Genomic DNA, 15,161 nt, shown 5'->3' on the forward strand with positions numbered 1-15,161 from the left:
AAATTCTCCATCTTTCTATGTTCGAATATGAAGTATCACATGAATGCATCCTGCAACTAGCTTTTCTCTAGGAATGTGCACGCACACAGCATACCATAACTTCTTTCTTTCTTTGCCCCTCCTTTTAAAAAGTGACAAGAAGATGTGTACCGTTGGTTATAGAATCATCCAATCTGGGGATATTTGTCCTACAAAGATCCTGAAGCTGGCTGTGGAGACCTTGATGTAGAGAGTGAGAAAACAGACCCAGAGCCTGGTTGACAATGCATGACAAAGTGGCTTTGAAGAAGAAAAGTCCTTTGCAGAAGAGAAGTTGCCTCAGCTCTGGCCCCGTGATGAAGGGAAGTTCCCAGGCTGGTTTTATGCACATCCATGGGTCAGGAAGACAGTCAGCACATATACAGAAACCTGTGCCAGGCACATGAGAATCCAAGGGTTTCATATCTATCCTTCTGGCAGAGAGAGTTATTTTTCTCCTGAAAGCCATCAGCTTTGGTTATCAACTTGGTATGTGTGTGGGTACAAGGAAGTGAATTCAAGGCAAGTGCCCCATTATCTTTCCCTGGCATTCACCCTACATATACCCTACTAATAAGATACCTTCTTTAACAAGGTGAGCACCAATCACAGGCACAGCTTGGAGAACTTCATAGAGACTTACATCCAGGGCAGATACCCTCATGCCCTAATGGAGCCTGCGACCTAGTAGAGGAGAGACACTCAACAAACAAATCACAGAAAAACCATATATGTGCTCAGAACTGCAAAGAAAAAGTACAGTAAGACCTTTAGAGCTCATCATGGCCAGGAATATGTTTTGCTATTCCTTATTTTTTTGGCCCACAACAGACATTGCTAATTGGCTATTACATTCTTTCCAACACAACTCAGACATAACTGCAGAACCCTTCTCAACATGGCCCTCCAGACAGCCATTACTAATCAGTCAGACTTGGCTCTCAAGGCAAAACCTATTGGCCGCCCAAGATCTGGCCCATTCTCCAGTCCTCCCTCCGCCATCCCTTTTTACAGACAAGCACCCTGGCCAAAGGCTGGAAGGCATGGGCCTCAAGACTGCAGCCAGACACCGGGGTAGACCAGTGTCCGGCTGGTCTGGCTCCCTGCTCAGGGCTCTGCGCACTGTTTGGGGATGCCAGGTGGGTGGTGTGTCCTCCAGAGAGCCAACCCCCAAGCAGTAGCACCTACATTTGTTATGTTCTATTCTGAGGCTGCTGCTCAGAGGTCCGACCTGTTTAGGGCATTGCAAGCTGTAATTTATGGTATTTTAAAGCTCCGATAGGAAAGTTGCTCTTTGTTCTCATGAGTTATTTCTTGAGGAAAATATATGTTTTGCGGAGAGTTTGAGGGCAGTTTTAAACTGAAGACATCACCACAAAGCCTAGTGTCTCATTTTGCTTCCCAGGATTTCTTCTCATGTGCTTAAATGGGTGACTTAAAAAGTAGTGTTTTCTGCTCAGCTAAGATAAAACTTCGAGAGAGAGAGAGAAAGAGAGAGAGAGAAAGGGCAGCTCTTCTTTCAAAGAAACCTGTCAAGTCCGGCAGTGTGTGCAGGACTTAACTTTGGTATTTATTTTATGGTTCATCAAACATTTATAATTCTCACCCCCCACCCCCCGTGCATTTCATATGACATAAGCTGTGATTCAACACAAATGCTTTCCTAAGGAAACATACATTTATCATTATCCCTTAATGTTCACATCCCCAAGGTTTCTTTTCCGTTGTGTGAAAAGATGTTTAATATTTAAGAGACTTTTCTTTAAGTGATTCCTCATTTTAGGCTCAATTTCTCACCTCTTGATACATTTTTTTCTGAACTCTTGAGAAGCCCTGGAGGAACTTGTGAACTTCCTTTTTGAATAGTGGCAGCCATAACCAGGAGGAAAGAATCAGAAAAACATGCTTGTATTACTGTCTTCTTAAATTGGTAGATCTTTCAGGATAAAATTGCTTAAAAAAGTGAGTGTTGGAGAGGCTGGGATCTGCCCTTCATGAAAATTCTTTAGACCATTCTGGAGAAGTCTCTGAGATCCAAGACATTTTGTTGGTGTGGATTAATCCCTTCTGCCCTTTGCTGGGCTCCATCCACATGGGCAGAGGCTTAGAATAGTTTCAAGACAGGCTTGGTCTTAGGGCATATAGAGAGAGAGCATACCACCCAGGGTGAAAAAAAGAATGGCAAAGGCAGAAGATTCGAATGGGGACCTTGGACGTCTGGTTCAGTTGTCTTGCATCTTCTAGTATTTCTGATGTTATAAACTGGAAAGAAACAGGAAGTCTGCAGTCACAATTTCCAAGTGTTTGTGGCTTTTAAGAGTGTGGGGGTTGAACTGAATTTGTATATTCTAAAGTCAGGCAACCCAGCTTTCCAATGTGTCTATGGGACATTGTACAATTACTTCACCTTAAATTTCCATTTTATTTTTCATCTGTAAAATGGGGGTAATAAGGGTACCTAGTACTGGGTTGCTATGATTTTGTTTCATAATATAAATAAAGGGCGTAACACAGTGCCTGATGACAAGTTCACACTCAATAAATGTTCATCTGTATGACAAGAAGTATGTCTTGAAAATGATGTAATTCCTAGATTTGGTATTTAATATGTGGATAATAGTAATTCCACTCCAGATTAGAAAGATGTTTATTAAAACACTGCATACTATCTATAATGGCAGTCACAAATACTGTGGCATTAAACCACCACCTAATTGTCTCCATATAGAAAAATAGACAAATGTGTCTCATAAATGTTCATCTTTTCCACATATCTATGACTTCCGTTCCTTGCCTGTGCCATTGGGAAAGCTATTATGTCTTATTTTATGGAGTAACTGACTGCCTTTTTGTTGTTCTTAGAATATTAGCTTACTTCAAATGCACAAAATCTTCAGCATGCTTCCTTAACCACCAATAAAGGAAACAGTTAATGTGCTACAAAGCAAGAAAAATTGACTTTAAGAGCATAAGCTACTTCTAATGGTCTTACCTTTATGTACAGCAGGGTTTCTCAACTTTGATGTAATCGGCATTTGGGCCAGAGAGGTCTTTGTTGTGGGGGCTGTCCTGTGTATTGTAAGCAATTTAGCAGCATCTCTGGTCTCTAACTGCCAGAGGCCAGTAGCACTTGTTCCTTCCTATCCCCCCAGTTTTGACAACTCCAGACGCCTCCAGTGGGAACTGTTGGCATACAGGAAGACGGGATCAGCTCTGGGAAGTGTGTGCTTTGGGCCGCTGGGCAGAAGAACCTCAGGTCCAGCTTTTAGGAGGTTATCAAACTGCCTGGGCATGGTGATTCCCAAAACATGTGCTCACAGATTAGCTGTTGATACTACAGATTCAAATAGCAGGTGAAATCATCAACACTAAAGCTTTGTTTTGGGAAATGACCTGGCTTTGGTTTTATTTTCCTCTTTTTCTCTCGTTATTGGTATTTCCATTTTCCAATGGCAGCTGAATGAAGTTTTACAGGTAATCTTACCTTCTTATGTAATGATGGCATTTTTCTTTCTTTTTTCTTTTGTTTTGTTTTCCCCTTACTTTTCAGCTCCCTCAGGCACAAAAGGTAAACTCTTCTCCATCACATCCCCGCCATCCCCCGTCGTGCATGTCTTCATGGTCTTGTGCACTAAGCACTGCTCCTGACCAGTGAAATGGTTTTCCTCTTACAACTTCAGAAGTTGGACAAGAACAGAAAGGCCAACAGAGGCAGTTGTCCACTGTCTCCTGCCAAGCTAATCCCACCAAAGGATCCTGTAGTGGCCAGTGGTTTGGGGGTGAATCTATGCCCAACCATTTCGCTGAGAATTCTCAAACAATAGGTCAAGAGTAAGTTTGGCACATTCCTTCAGACGTAGCATTCCAGGTCTTCCCCTGGGATACTTTCCTAGGAAGACAGATAATGTGACGAATTAGTAAGGTCCATCAACCAAGTTTAGCCAAATCTCTGAAAAGTGCCCTTGGGTTTCATTATTTACAAAATCAGCAGCTCCTTCTCTTGCCTCATCATTCATACCACCCGGAGTGCATCAGAGCAGAGTTCTTACCAATGGCCAGACCCTTTCACTGGTCCTCATGTCTGTCTGAGATGATCTGGTTCACCATCTAGAATGTTCTCTGTCCAGAAAGATTCCATGTGGTTGCAGTGCTGGCTTTGCTGTATCGTCTCCATGGCATGTCATTGTATCCTAAGGACAGTTATGGCAGAAAACATGTCACGTGATGCCTGCTGCATTGTTCTTGTATATTTCACAAACACAAGCAAGATTTCCAGAAGATGATGATTTCTGGGGGTCAGATGTGGGTTGGTTTTGTTTCAGGAGTTGACGTAGGGAGCCACTCTGAAATTTAAGCAGTACCTCCCAAATGCTCCGGTTTGGAGCAGAGATCATTTGGTTTCTCCTCGTTGAGAGACATAGCACAGTTGCTCTACAAAAGACAGTCTGTTCAGACCATATGGACAACCAGAGGCCTAGAAATCATTACACAATTACTCAAATATATTTGAGATATTTAAACAAAGAGAGCCGTGCTAGTGTGTGACTTGGCTTGTGGAAATGTTTGATTACACTTCAGTGCCATCACAAAAGGACTGAACACTTCATTTAAAGTTAAAGTATTTGAGTAGAGCAACAGCTTCCAGGGTAAACATATGATCAGAATTCCAGATTATCTGGAAGACTCAGCATCTTTGATAGGTCATGCTTACTTAATTGCCCACATTTGAAATTTCTTTGTAAAGAGACTTAACAAATTCAGTGCCTAAAAACGAACCAACCTCAACTTACTGGCATTTATTCATCAAATTTCCACTGATCCATATTCAAAGGCATTTTGTTATAGAAGATTCCTCATGAATTTAGGGGCCATCAGCATGGAATTTTAAAACAAAGTTCAGAACAAACCAGCGCAGAATATGGTAAGAACAAACGCTGCTGGAACGTGTGATTCTTCACTAGCACTTAACCCACTGCACGCTTTCCTTCTGTCATTAGATATTGACTCATATCACGTGCCCTGCCAAGTGAAGCATGGTATTGTGATCATAGAAAATTCAGAATCGAGGAGCATTCCCCAATGGCTTCCCCTTCGCCAAAAGACAGTGGACCGGCCCAAGGCCTTTTTCTGCCGCCCTATATAATAAGACATTGCTTTGCCTCCTGGTCCTCACACCATGGCTACAAGTTGTCTTCTTTCTATTAAAATAGAAAAAGGTACTTCCTGTACCTTAAAAATTATTAAGAGCCCTGCAGGAAATGGTTTCCGAACTCCTTGGGGGTACTTTCTGGACAATTCGGCTCTCTGGAGAAGCAGTTGAAATATAAACCTCAGGTATCTGGGCTGGAAGGTGAGAGCAGGTGAGCAGAAGAAGCACACTGCAGATGAAAGGCAGCCTCCCTCGGAGCTGCCGCTGTCAGCGGGTGGTGTATGAGCATCCCTGCCCCTCACACTCTTTCCCTTCCTCTCCCCAGTGTCACCTCAGTGGCACTTGCAGAGTCCTTTACTAGAAGGAGGAGGTCTTTACAAGCAGCAAGTCTCCTCAGATGTGCTGTCTTGCCGCTTGGTGGGCAGAGCAATGTGGTGGGCTGTCGTCCCACCTCCAGCCATTTGTGACCGGGAGCAAGTTACTTAACCTCTCTAAGCCTTGGGATTCTTGTTTCTTTAACAAGAATGAAAGGTTAATCTTCCTTTTTTCTTAGGAGAGTTCTTTCTCTTACTTGTGCCCAGCACGGAGCCTGACACGCTGGACACTCGCCCAATTTAGAGTCCCTGTGACCATTTGCTTGTCTTGGATTCTGATGCTCTAGAGATCAAGGGAACAATCATACGTGATGTGGTGGTCTGGGACCTCTGCAGTGGTTTGTGGTTCTGACTCAAGCCCAGTGAATAATCAGGACATGAAAAAGAGAGCCCAGGAGGTGTGGGGCGCTCCTCCTATTTCACTGGAAACTCTGTGCATTACCTGACTGCTCCTTTTACGCAGAGTCAGAAGAAATGCAGATTGGGCTTGACATCCCAACAAAGCAAAGTCTTCCAGGGACAATTGTTTGAGAGATTTCTTCCCAAAGTCTTTGACATTGCCCGTAGATTTCACCCATCCATGGACATGATTATAATGAGCCCCTTCCAAGCCCAAGAGTTTGTTGTTCGGAGGGTAAAAGGTATGCATCTCCAGCTGTTACGTCTTTAGTCTGCTTTTCACATGAGGTCATGAGCGCATACATTGGACCATATGGTGTCTGCATCCGTGCTGTGTTTTTGTTGGAATCTCTCTTTGTATCATCTGCAACTGTTTTCTCTATAAATATTTTAAATAGTTATGTCTCTGTAAACATGCTTATTTTAATCTCTCCACTGATCTACAGCGAAAAGTGTCCCTCTCATGTGTAGCACTCATTAATGATTGCTGTCTATACGCTAAGGTTTCCATGATTCTAGTATTTCGACAGTCTTAACATAACTTATCTCCTAATCCTTTGTGACTATTTTCTAGAACAATGGTTTGAAAAACAAGTGTTCTGTTTTGCTTTTTCCGGTGATTCTTAAGCACTGCTAAGGTAATTTCTAGACTATAAATTTCAACCCTTGGTATAAGATTGTAATACTGACTGGTGATACACCTAATCAACATTAAATATTTTTACCAAAGACATAGGCAGTGTCCTGAAGTCTTGGTTAAAAACCATGTAGCAATTGACCAGATGCATTCAAGCCATCACAGTTCTGTTCTTTTTGGTGGGAATTGAACCACTTTCTCCATTGGACTGATTCTCCTTGAATTCAACAATGAAACGAGGTCCACGTGTGAGAAAGATTTCCCTTTGTTTCCTTACATGGTACATCTTGATTTCTACAGAAATATCTGGGAGATCCCATTTTATTATGATAACGTAGCAGAATTACCCAAAGCCATTTGCAAATGCATATTTGCTACTCATACACGGCAAAAAACAAAAAAAAAAAAAAAAAAAGTGGTCCATTTTTCAAGGTGCCTAGTCACTTAAGTAGGTTCTGTCCGTAGGAACTAATCACCAGTTGTTTACTGTGTGGTTAACTTACTGTGGAACGGGGCCTTGAGTACTTAAAAGGCAGGGATACTCTGGAGAATTCCAAATTTAGCCGTGTATGTGGGTTAACTTTTCCACACACTGGTACCCCCTTGCCTTCGTTTTATGCCGCCTTCACACAACTTTGGAGTTTGTCAAAGACAGTTTCTTAGAGTTTTTAAAAGTGCTTTATGTCTTGCTTGTATTGTATTAGTTAATATCAGCCTGAGAATTCTGAGCAGGCATACACATTTTTCTCAAAACCATAGTTAAAGAAAACCACATCTCTAATCCTGTTTGGAACAGCAATTGATGCATTCAGGGCTGCACGGTGTGGCAAAAGGATCCCTGTTTAATAGCTTGACTGCCTGTTTTTGTTTCCTGTTAGGAATAGCTTAACTTGCCTTCTTGAACAAACACAGCAGGGTTCAAGATCTGTTGTTCTATGCCTGCTGTGATATTCTGTGCTGCTTAACTTGTATGAGGACTCAGGAGTGCATAAATTAGCTTTTTAAATGGAAGTCGATTTTTGTTGTTGTCGTTTTTTTTTTCAAGATGGAACTGTTTTGCTAATTTCCACCCCTAAGTGTAAAATGGGATCCTGAACCATTTGCATTTTCTTTGTTTCCTTGTTTGTGTTATATCTATTAATGGAAGAATAACTGGAAGCACTTATTTAAGTTTTTCTTCCCCTTTTATTTTCTCTTCTCTCTCTCTCTCTCTCCAAACTTGTGTAAGTAGAATTTGGCCTGCTCTTATCCCACTGTAATCAGATTTCAGCAATTGTGGAGCATTATTTATCATTCTTTGTCTCATTTAACTTGTACACTTTGAAATGTTGAATTAACTGTCATTGAAAATAGAAAATTGAAAGCTTGCGAAGCTGCTATTTTCATAGAACTGTAGGTCTAGTGATTTTAGTGTTTCATTACAGTTACATAACCAGCTAAATCAATGTAAATGAAGTGCAAAACCGGGGTGATAACTATTTCCATTTGGTTCTGGTTTATGACTCATTTGTTTTTAACCTTTACTTGCTTTGTGTGCAAACTATGATGTCTTGTTTTGATAACCCTGTTTTCCTCCTTATCATTTCCTGTTTTGTAGGAACCTATATAGGCATCTTTCATATGCATTCTCAAGCTGGGGCTGTTAAGATTGACTCTACTCAGAATCTGAAAGATGATAGCAGCATGGTGGGCTACAGCTTAATTTTGTAGATCTATTTTGTGAAAAAGGCAAGGGAAATAGAAACTAGAGCGAGTCTTGTCACTTGAGTTCTTCCAGTGGCCAGTGTGTTGGACTCTGGAAATCGGAGTTACAGTATATTGCTCAACCATAATGATGATCACAGAACCGAATATTGTGTTCTCCACTGTAATTCTGTATGAGTGTGTCCATGGCGCTCCAGACAAGCTGCTCGGCTGCTGCGGTAGGAGGTGAACTTTTGCATGTGTCATACCCATGTGAGCCTTGGCCAACCCCTCTCCCGTGGCCCTGTCCAACTCTGTGTTTGAGAACATAAATACATAAGTGCAAGACGCTCAGATTCAAAGTATATGGCTTTCTGATGGTGGGCTGGCCAGCAGAGCAGTACACAGGGGCTCCAGCTGAAGCCCCATGGGGGCTGATGGTTCACCAGGGATGCTGTTTGCATTGCTTACTTAAAAGAAATACTTTGAATTTTAAACAGTCTCATAATGTTTGTCTACCTGTATATATGAAAAATATTCATGTTTTACCACGTTGTCACATATATCTGACCTTTTGTAGCATTTAGGTTCTATTTCATAATAAGGGAAATAGCAAGGATTCAAGTTCATTATGAGAAAATAAGTCTGTTTGTTTATTTAGCTTGTACACGACGAAGAATGAAAATTGACACAGCCTTCAAGAAAATATTGCTAGTACCTATCAGGAACTTTCACATGTGTATGCTTTGACCTCATTATCCACTTTTGGAGAATCTAGCCTAAATTGGCCAGTGACTTGCAATTTTGTTTATAATGAGGGAAAGAAGAGCCAAAATATTTAGCAGTAGGAAAGTGGTTGCCCAAGTTACTGAAGTTCCAAAAGGCAGAATATTAGGAAGCAATTACAAAATTATGGGCCAAAAGGAGATTTAATAATATAAGAAAATAGAGTAGTTTTAAAATCAGAATATAACATTTCATGTACTATATGCTTCGTGTGTATGTGTGTGTGTGTGTGTGAGTGTGTGTGTGTGTAAGTAAATACACAAACAGATACATAAAACAATACTGGAAAGAAATGCATAGACCTGTTTAACAGTAGCTACTCCTTAATGGTAGAAGAACAAGTATTTATTTTGTTTTCTTCTTAGTGCAGTTCTGTACTTTTCTTATCCTGTACAATTAGCATATATTATTGTTATAATTATGTTTATAATAATAATGAACTAAATGTATTACTCACGAATACATTGAATGGATAGACTAACAAGGGTTAGCCTAACAGTTGTTTGCTGAAACAGTTGTTTCCACATAAACAAACAAACAAGTGGGAAACCAACCTCAGTTGTGAAAACATACATCCAATTACATTGTTTCTTGGTACAGACAGCTCTCGTCATAAGGATGATGGTATCTAAAGGACGGGGTGTCTCACATGGTACCGATTATAAAAGTACCTTTGTTTATCAAAACTTTCTTTCCTACCAGAAAGAGAGGTCATTTTTGGTCTCTATTTAGTCGAAGGCTCAGTCCATGCCAGATACTTAGAGCAACATTGATCCAAGTCTGGGAAACCCATGGAAATGGTAGGTGCATGCTTACACTCTGGGGGTCACCAACGCAACCGCACCTCCATTGGAGGTGTTGCCTGTCTTACTCATACCTCATTGGAGGGTGGCTGGAAGGAAGGAAGGAGGGTGGCCTTGGCTTCAAAATGAGAAAAGTGGAGCTGGTGAAAATGGCATTTGCCCAAGTTGCTATTTGGAGGGAGCTGTGACTGCCCAGCAAAGCCCTTGGTGCTGTGCGCATATGACAGAATGGAGTCGTTCCACTCTCGGGCCAGAGTCAGGACAGCCCAGCAGTCTGAAGGCCAACTTCAGGGTTGAGTAGAGGTGGAGGTGAGATCCAGCCCTGCCAGCTCTCCCTGGTAAGCTTGGGCCTAGGACGCTATCATCCTTAGCCTTGGTTTTCTCATTGTCATAATGGGATAAAAACATCCTCCTTTCAGCACTCTCCTGAGAAGTTCATGAGCCGTGCTTGCCAGGGCCCATCTATACCACGTGCTCAGCTAGAGGGCATGGCAGGGGTATTAATACTACTGATAATGCTAATTGCATTACACCTTGTTTAATAGAAACACATTTGATAAAAATACAGCAGAAATGGCTTCAAAACACTGATATAATCTGGTATTCTTAAAAAAAAAAAAAAAAAAAAAAGGACTAGATACTAGTAAAGACAGAAACCAAGAATTGATTTCAAAATCCCTACTATCTCAAAGATTTCTAGTCCCAGACTTAATTTTTAGTGTCTTAGGAATTCAAAGTCTTCTTTCAAAGATTTTCATTTGTTTGAATGTTTTCTATTACTTATTTAAATTAAACACAACTATAAAATAGGACTTTCTGGAGGCGTTAAAACAATGCAAACTCTATTCTTAACATTGCTAAAATAAAACTGCCTTTTCTTTTGAAAGTCAAAGAAATATCTGAATAAAAAGCAATGGAATTTTAAAAATCATTTTTATTACAATTGTTCTTACATTCCCAAACAAATATGTGTGTGTGTGTGTGTGTATCCGTTTTCCTTTTAGAAGGAAAGGAAAGCAGAGGATTGAGAGAAGTTATTTCAAACACTCCAAATGACTGGGGTACTATGATGTTACTGTCAGCATAGCCCACGTTAAGCCGAGGGGCTTGAAGAAAACAGCACAAGACTCCCAGTGTTTCCATTCCTTTGCTTCTAGATGCGATCTGTAGGTCGTTCTTATTGACCCAACGATGATCTTGAACTCAAAGCGTTGGATTGCCATTTTTTGGGTCTCCTCTGTATTTATTGATGGGTTTAAAATGCCTATATCTATCGTATAACGCACTAGATATGTTTCCAGAAAAAGTAGTATATGAATCTAGACTTTATTGGTCAAGATCCTGGAAGAGAGCATTATTTAAAGGACAACTGCAAAGCATACCTTAATGAAGTAAAGAATTAGGCAACCCACAATGTGTGGACCTCAGTCATAAATGTGTATTTTTTAAATTTAATTATTATAGTTCCATTAGTGCACAGGAGAGAGGAAGAGAGAGAACAGTGAAGAGCACCCTTCCAACACAGGGCTAATCAAAATCGACACAATTCTGTGACTAATTTGAAAACCAAATCTATGTGAAAATGAAGTCTGAGTCCAAGCCTATATCACGTCAATGTCAAACCACCACCAGTGACTTTAATCTGCTTTTGTAGGTCCTCACAGAAGGGGAATTGCTGAGTGGCACACAGAGTAAGTAAGCACCATGAGTTACTCAAGAGAAAACACACACATGCACCATGCACTCAGGCATAGCCTTTCCTTTCCTTACTTTTTTTTTTGACATATTTTTTTTTAAATACAAACAACTCTAATTTTTGTCTGCAGAATTTGTCTACCTATATTTTTTCTGCATGTTAAAATTGGAAAATTGGTTATTTTAATGAAGCAAATTCCTTTTCAGTGTTTCTTACTCAACTCATCACATATGTGTTGGTCTAGTTCAGTGCCTGATCCTTTTTCCAGTCACACGATTAGCTAGTCAGACCTCCAATTAATGGATATATATTCATTGCAAACTCAAATGTAGCCCGGTTCCATGAGAATTGGAGAAATGGCTCTATGCGAGCTCCCAGACATCCCATGCCAAAGGATTCAACTGAAATGACCCTCTGAGGTAAATTAGAGCCGTTGAGCAATTGTGAATAGCAATGCTACTAAAAAGTCCAAAAATGGAAAGTTAGATGTTTATCCCTTCAAATTAACTAGAAGGATTTTTGAAAAAACCCAATCTAGTTTCATGAGGTAGAAAGATGTCAGGCAAAGGACCAATGCCACAGTATGGATTTTCTTTTTCCAGAAATGACTCATGGAATTAAACCACTTGCTGAATCATGAGCCCAGTTCACTTGGATTTCACCCAACCGTGTTTGCCCAGGCCTGGGACACATTAGATGATTTGGAAACTGGGTGCTTCCGAAGCATCTGTCCCTTCTTCCTCGACCCCCTTCCTCCCCAACAATGTCCTTCCCAATGTGCATCCTTCCCAACCTCCTTTAACACTGACAGTTACAATTACCACCACCACCCCAGCTGTTTCCTAAAGCACATCATTTAACTACTTAAAACCGTGATGTCCTCTCCTGGGATAAATGAGAAATATTTTTCTATGTTTCTGATATAATTTGAATGGAGAAATGGGTGAAGTTATAGTTTGGTAGAGCAGTGGGCAGATTTCAAAGAAGCTGATGAACTTCTCTCCCCAAGCCTAGAATGGTCCTTATGAGATCAATCATAATTGCCGGGTGTGACAGGCACTGTACTAGGTGTTTCACATCTATAATTCTTGTTAATCCTCCCAAGAACTCCGGGGGATATTCCTGTTTGAGGGGTAATTTGCTTGGTTGCTTCTTTCATCACACTCAAAGCTCCTTACGGCAAAACATGGCATTTGTCTTGCCCACAAAGTGGGACGTTGACGACAGCATGATTAGGACAGGGGCTCTCGGATCAGGTGGGCCAAGGCTCACATCCCCTGCTGCCTTCTGGGACCAGGGGCAAAGCTACTTTGCCCCTTTATCTTTAATTGCTTCACATTGTAAGATGGACATACACACTTTGCATGGTCTGTGTCAGGGTTAAATAATACTATATAAATATAAAACATTTAATGCAATGTTTAGTAATAGCAAGCCATGTTTGGGAATAGATGTGGATGGATGGATGGATGGATGGATGGATGGATGGATGGATGGATGGATGGGTGGGTGGATGGATGGAAGGATGGATGAATAGAAGGATGGATAGATAAAAATGACTAAAGAAGTTTGAATAAGTTGCTCTGGGATGTGAATTCAGGTCTATTTGGTTCTGTAGTTCATTTCTCCTCTCTATACCGCTTTCCAAGGAAGTCACAGCATTCAACCAAGCTGTTAAAAAAAAAAAAAAAAAAAAGAAGTCCTTTCCCTTTACCTCTGTGACATCAGCTGGACAGCATGAATCTTCTGCCCCAATTGGCAACAGCAGCACGTGGGCACCAGCTTCTCAGAACCTTTTTCCCGTCGAAGTCTGACCGCATTGGCACAGGCACAGTACACACAGATACTTGACGAAGGAGCAAGTAGACGCCACATACCAGAAAAGGGACAGCGCTAACCTTAGTGTCTGAATTCTGGCAGCAGCTCTCTGTGACCCCTTTTCCTCTCTGGACCTCATTTGTAAAATCAATAAAAGGATGGAATTGGATAAATTCATTCCAGGATTATTTGCTGAGCACTTCTTACGTACCAGCTCTATCATAAATGCTATGGATAAAAAGAGGAGGCATTCCTTCCCAGCTTCTGCCTCTGGAGTCCACAGGCTCTACAGAATCCCCAGCTTTTCCTCCAGCCACAATGTTTAGTGACTCTGCTGTATTAAGAGTTTGCACAGATTTTGGTCCTCGATGGTATCTTAGGTTGTAGAGTAAATATGATTATCTTTGTAGTGAACTTGAAGAACATCTGGTTCCAATTTCCACTTCATTAGGGAAGGTTTTATGGAGGAAGCGGCATTTCAGGGGGTCTTTAAACAAGGGGAAGGCTTTGTCTCAGGGCCCCGAAGCTCCGACAGTTGGCTGTGTTTTCAGGCATCGATTTGAGAGGTGGCTAAACCACGTCTGTGAAAATATAAATGTTCGGCCATGACGGGGCCGGGGGGGGGGGGGGGAGGTCAGTGATGTGTCATAGCTCATTGTGAATATTGGCCAAAACCTAAGGCCCCAGGATAATTCTCATTTTCATTATTTCAGAGAATTCTTGAAATAAGCATGTTTTACCCTAATACACAAACAAAGAAGTTTCCTAAGACAGCTTTCAGATGTTTTAATCTGCAATATTTTCTTGCCCATGTGTCCTTAGTCAAAGACAGCGTCCTCCTCTTTCTAGATGTTTACTCACAAAGCATATTTCCCTGCTTAATGACTGACATCTTAGAAATACTGGGGGAAAGGCAACAACGTAAACATTTTCCTAAATAATAACAAATTTATTAGAAGAAAGTTGTTTTGAGATTCTCATACAGATGTTCCAACATTATTGTGTTATCATCATCCACAACGTTGTCTTCAGGTTGTTAAAAAGGAAAAGGAGAAGATTAAAAACAAATTCCACAACTTAGTTCATCCAAATCTCAGGTGCAAGGAATAGTGATTTAATAAGAAAAGCAAATGTCTTCGCTAAAAGAAAATGCCATTTATGTATTATACTCTAGGACCCAGTGACTACAATTTACCAAGACAATCAAAGGCAAAACAAGGGGAAATGTCATTTGGAAAGTTTATTTTTTTCATATTTTCATTCTTATTCACTACTTTGTTAATGCTTAATATTACGTAGGATTCAGGCATCTTGCAAAAAATGTTGGAAAATGCCAGTGCAAAATGGGAATCTAAATAATGATTGTTGTTTGTAATTTGTCTGGCTTTTAAGAGAAACAGTTCATCTGAGTAGTATTATAAAAGACAGACAATTCATATTGCTTACATTGAAAGAACCAGCTCTTCAATTAAAAATAATAATGCCTGCTTTTTCTAAACCTCTTGCTATAAATAACATCCAAAATATTGATAATCAAATATAATCCATTTAACTAAGAATATAAAAACTTTATTGTGATAGCATTTTTATCTAAAAGTGTTAAAATAGTTCACTTAAAGGACTATCTTGATCTTTATGCAAAAAGGGACTTTTAAAAAAGAATTACAATCATTATTTATTTTTAGGCATTAGTATTTATTGCAAGCGTATACTGTTGGTGGTTTTATTGATAAAATGCTTTCTGTAGATGAGAATTTACAGGAATGTTCTTATTATTAGAAACTTCAACCATACAGAA

General features: G+C 40.4%; 1 protein-coding gene across 1 annotated transcript in view; it reads left to right on the forward strand.

Moving 5' to 3' along the window:
- Window positions 1-15,161, forward strand: part of CACNA2D3 (calcium voltage-gated channel auxiliary subunit alpha2delta 3) — an 841,437-nt gene that overhangs the window by 603,077 nt on the left and 223,199 nt on the right. The window contains 1 exon segment of the mRNA XM_033132710.1: window positions 3,569-3,586. Coding sequence (XP_032988601.1) covers window positions 3,569-3,586 — 18 coding nt within the window.

The sequence above is a fragment of the Rhinolophus ferrumequinum genome, chromosome 17 (assembly GCF_004115265.2).
Source record: "Rhinolophus ferrumequinum isolate MPI-CBG mRhiFer1 chromosome 17, mRhiFer1_v1.p, whole genome shotgun sequence".
Taxonomy (NCBI): Eukaryota; Metazoa; Chordata; class Mammalia; order Chiroptera; family Rhinolophidae; genus Rhinolophus; species Rhinolophus ferrumequinum.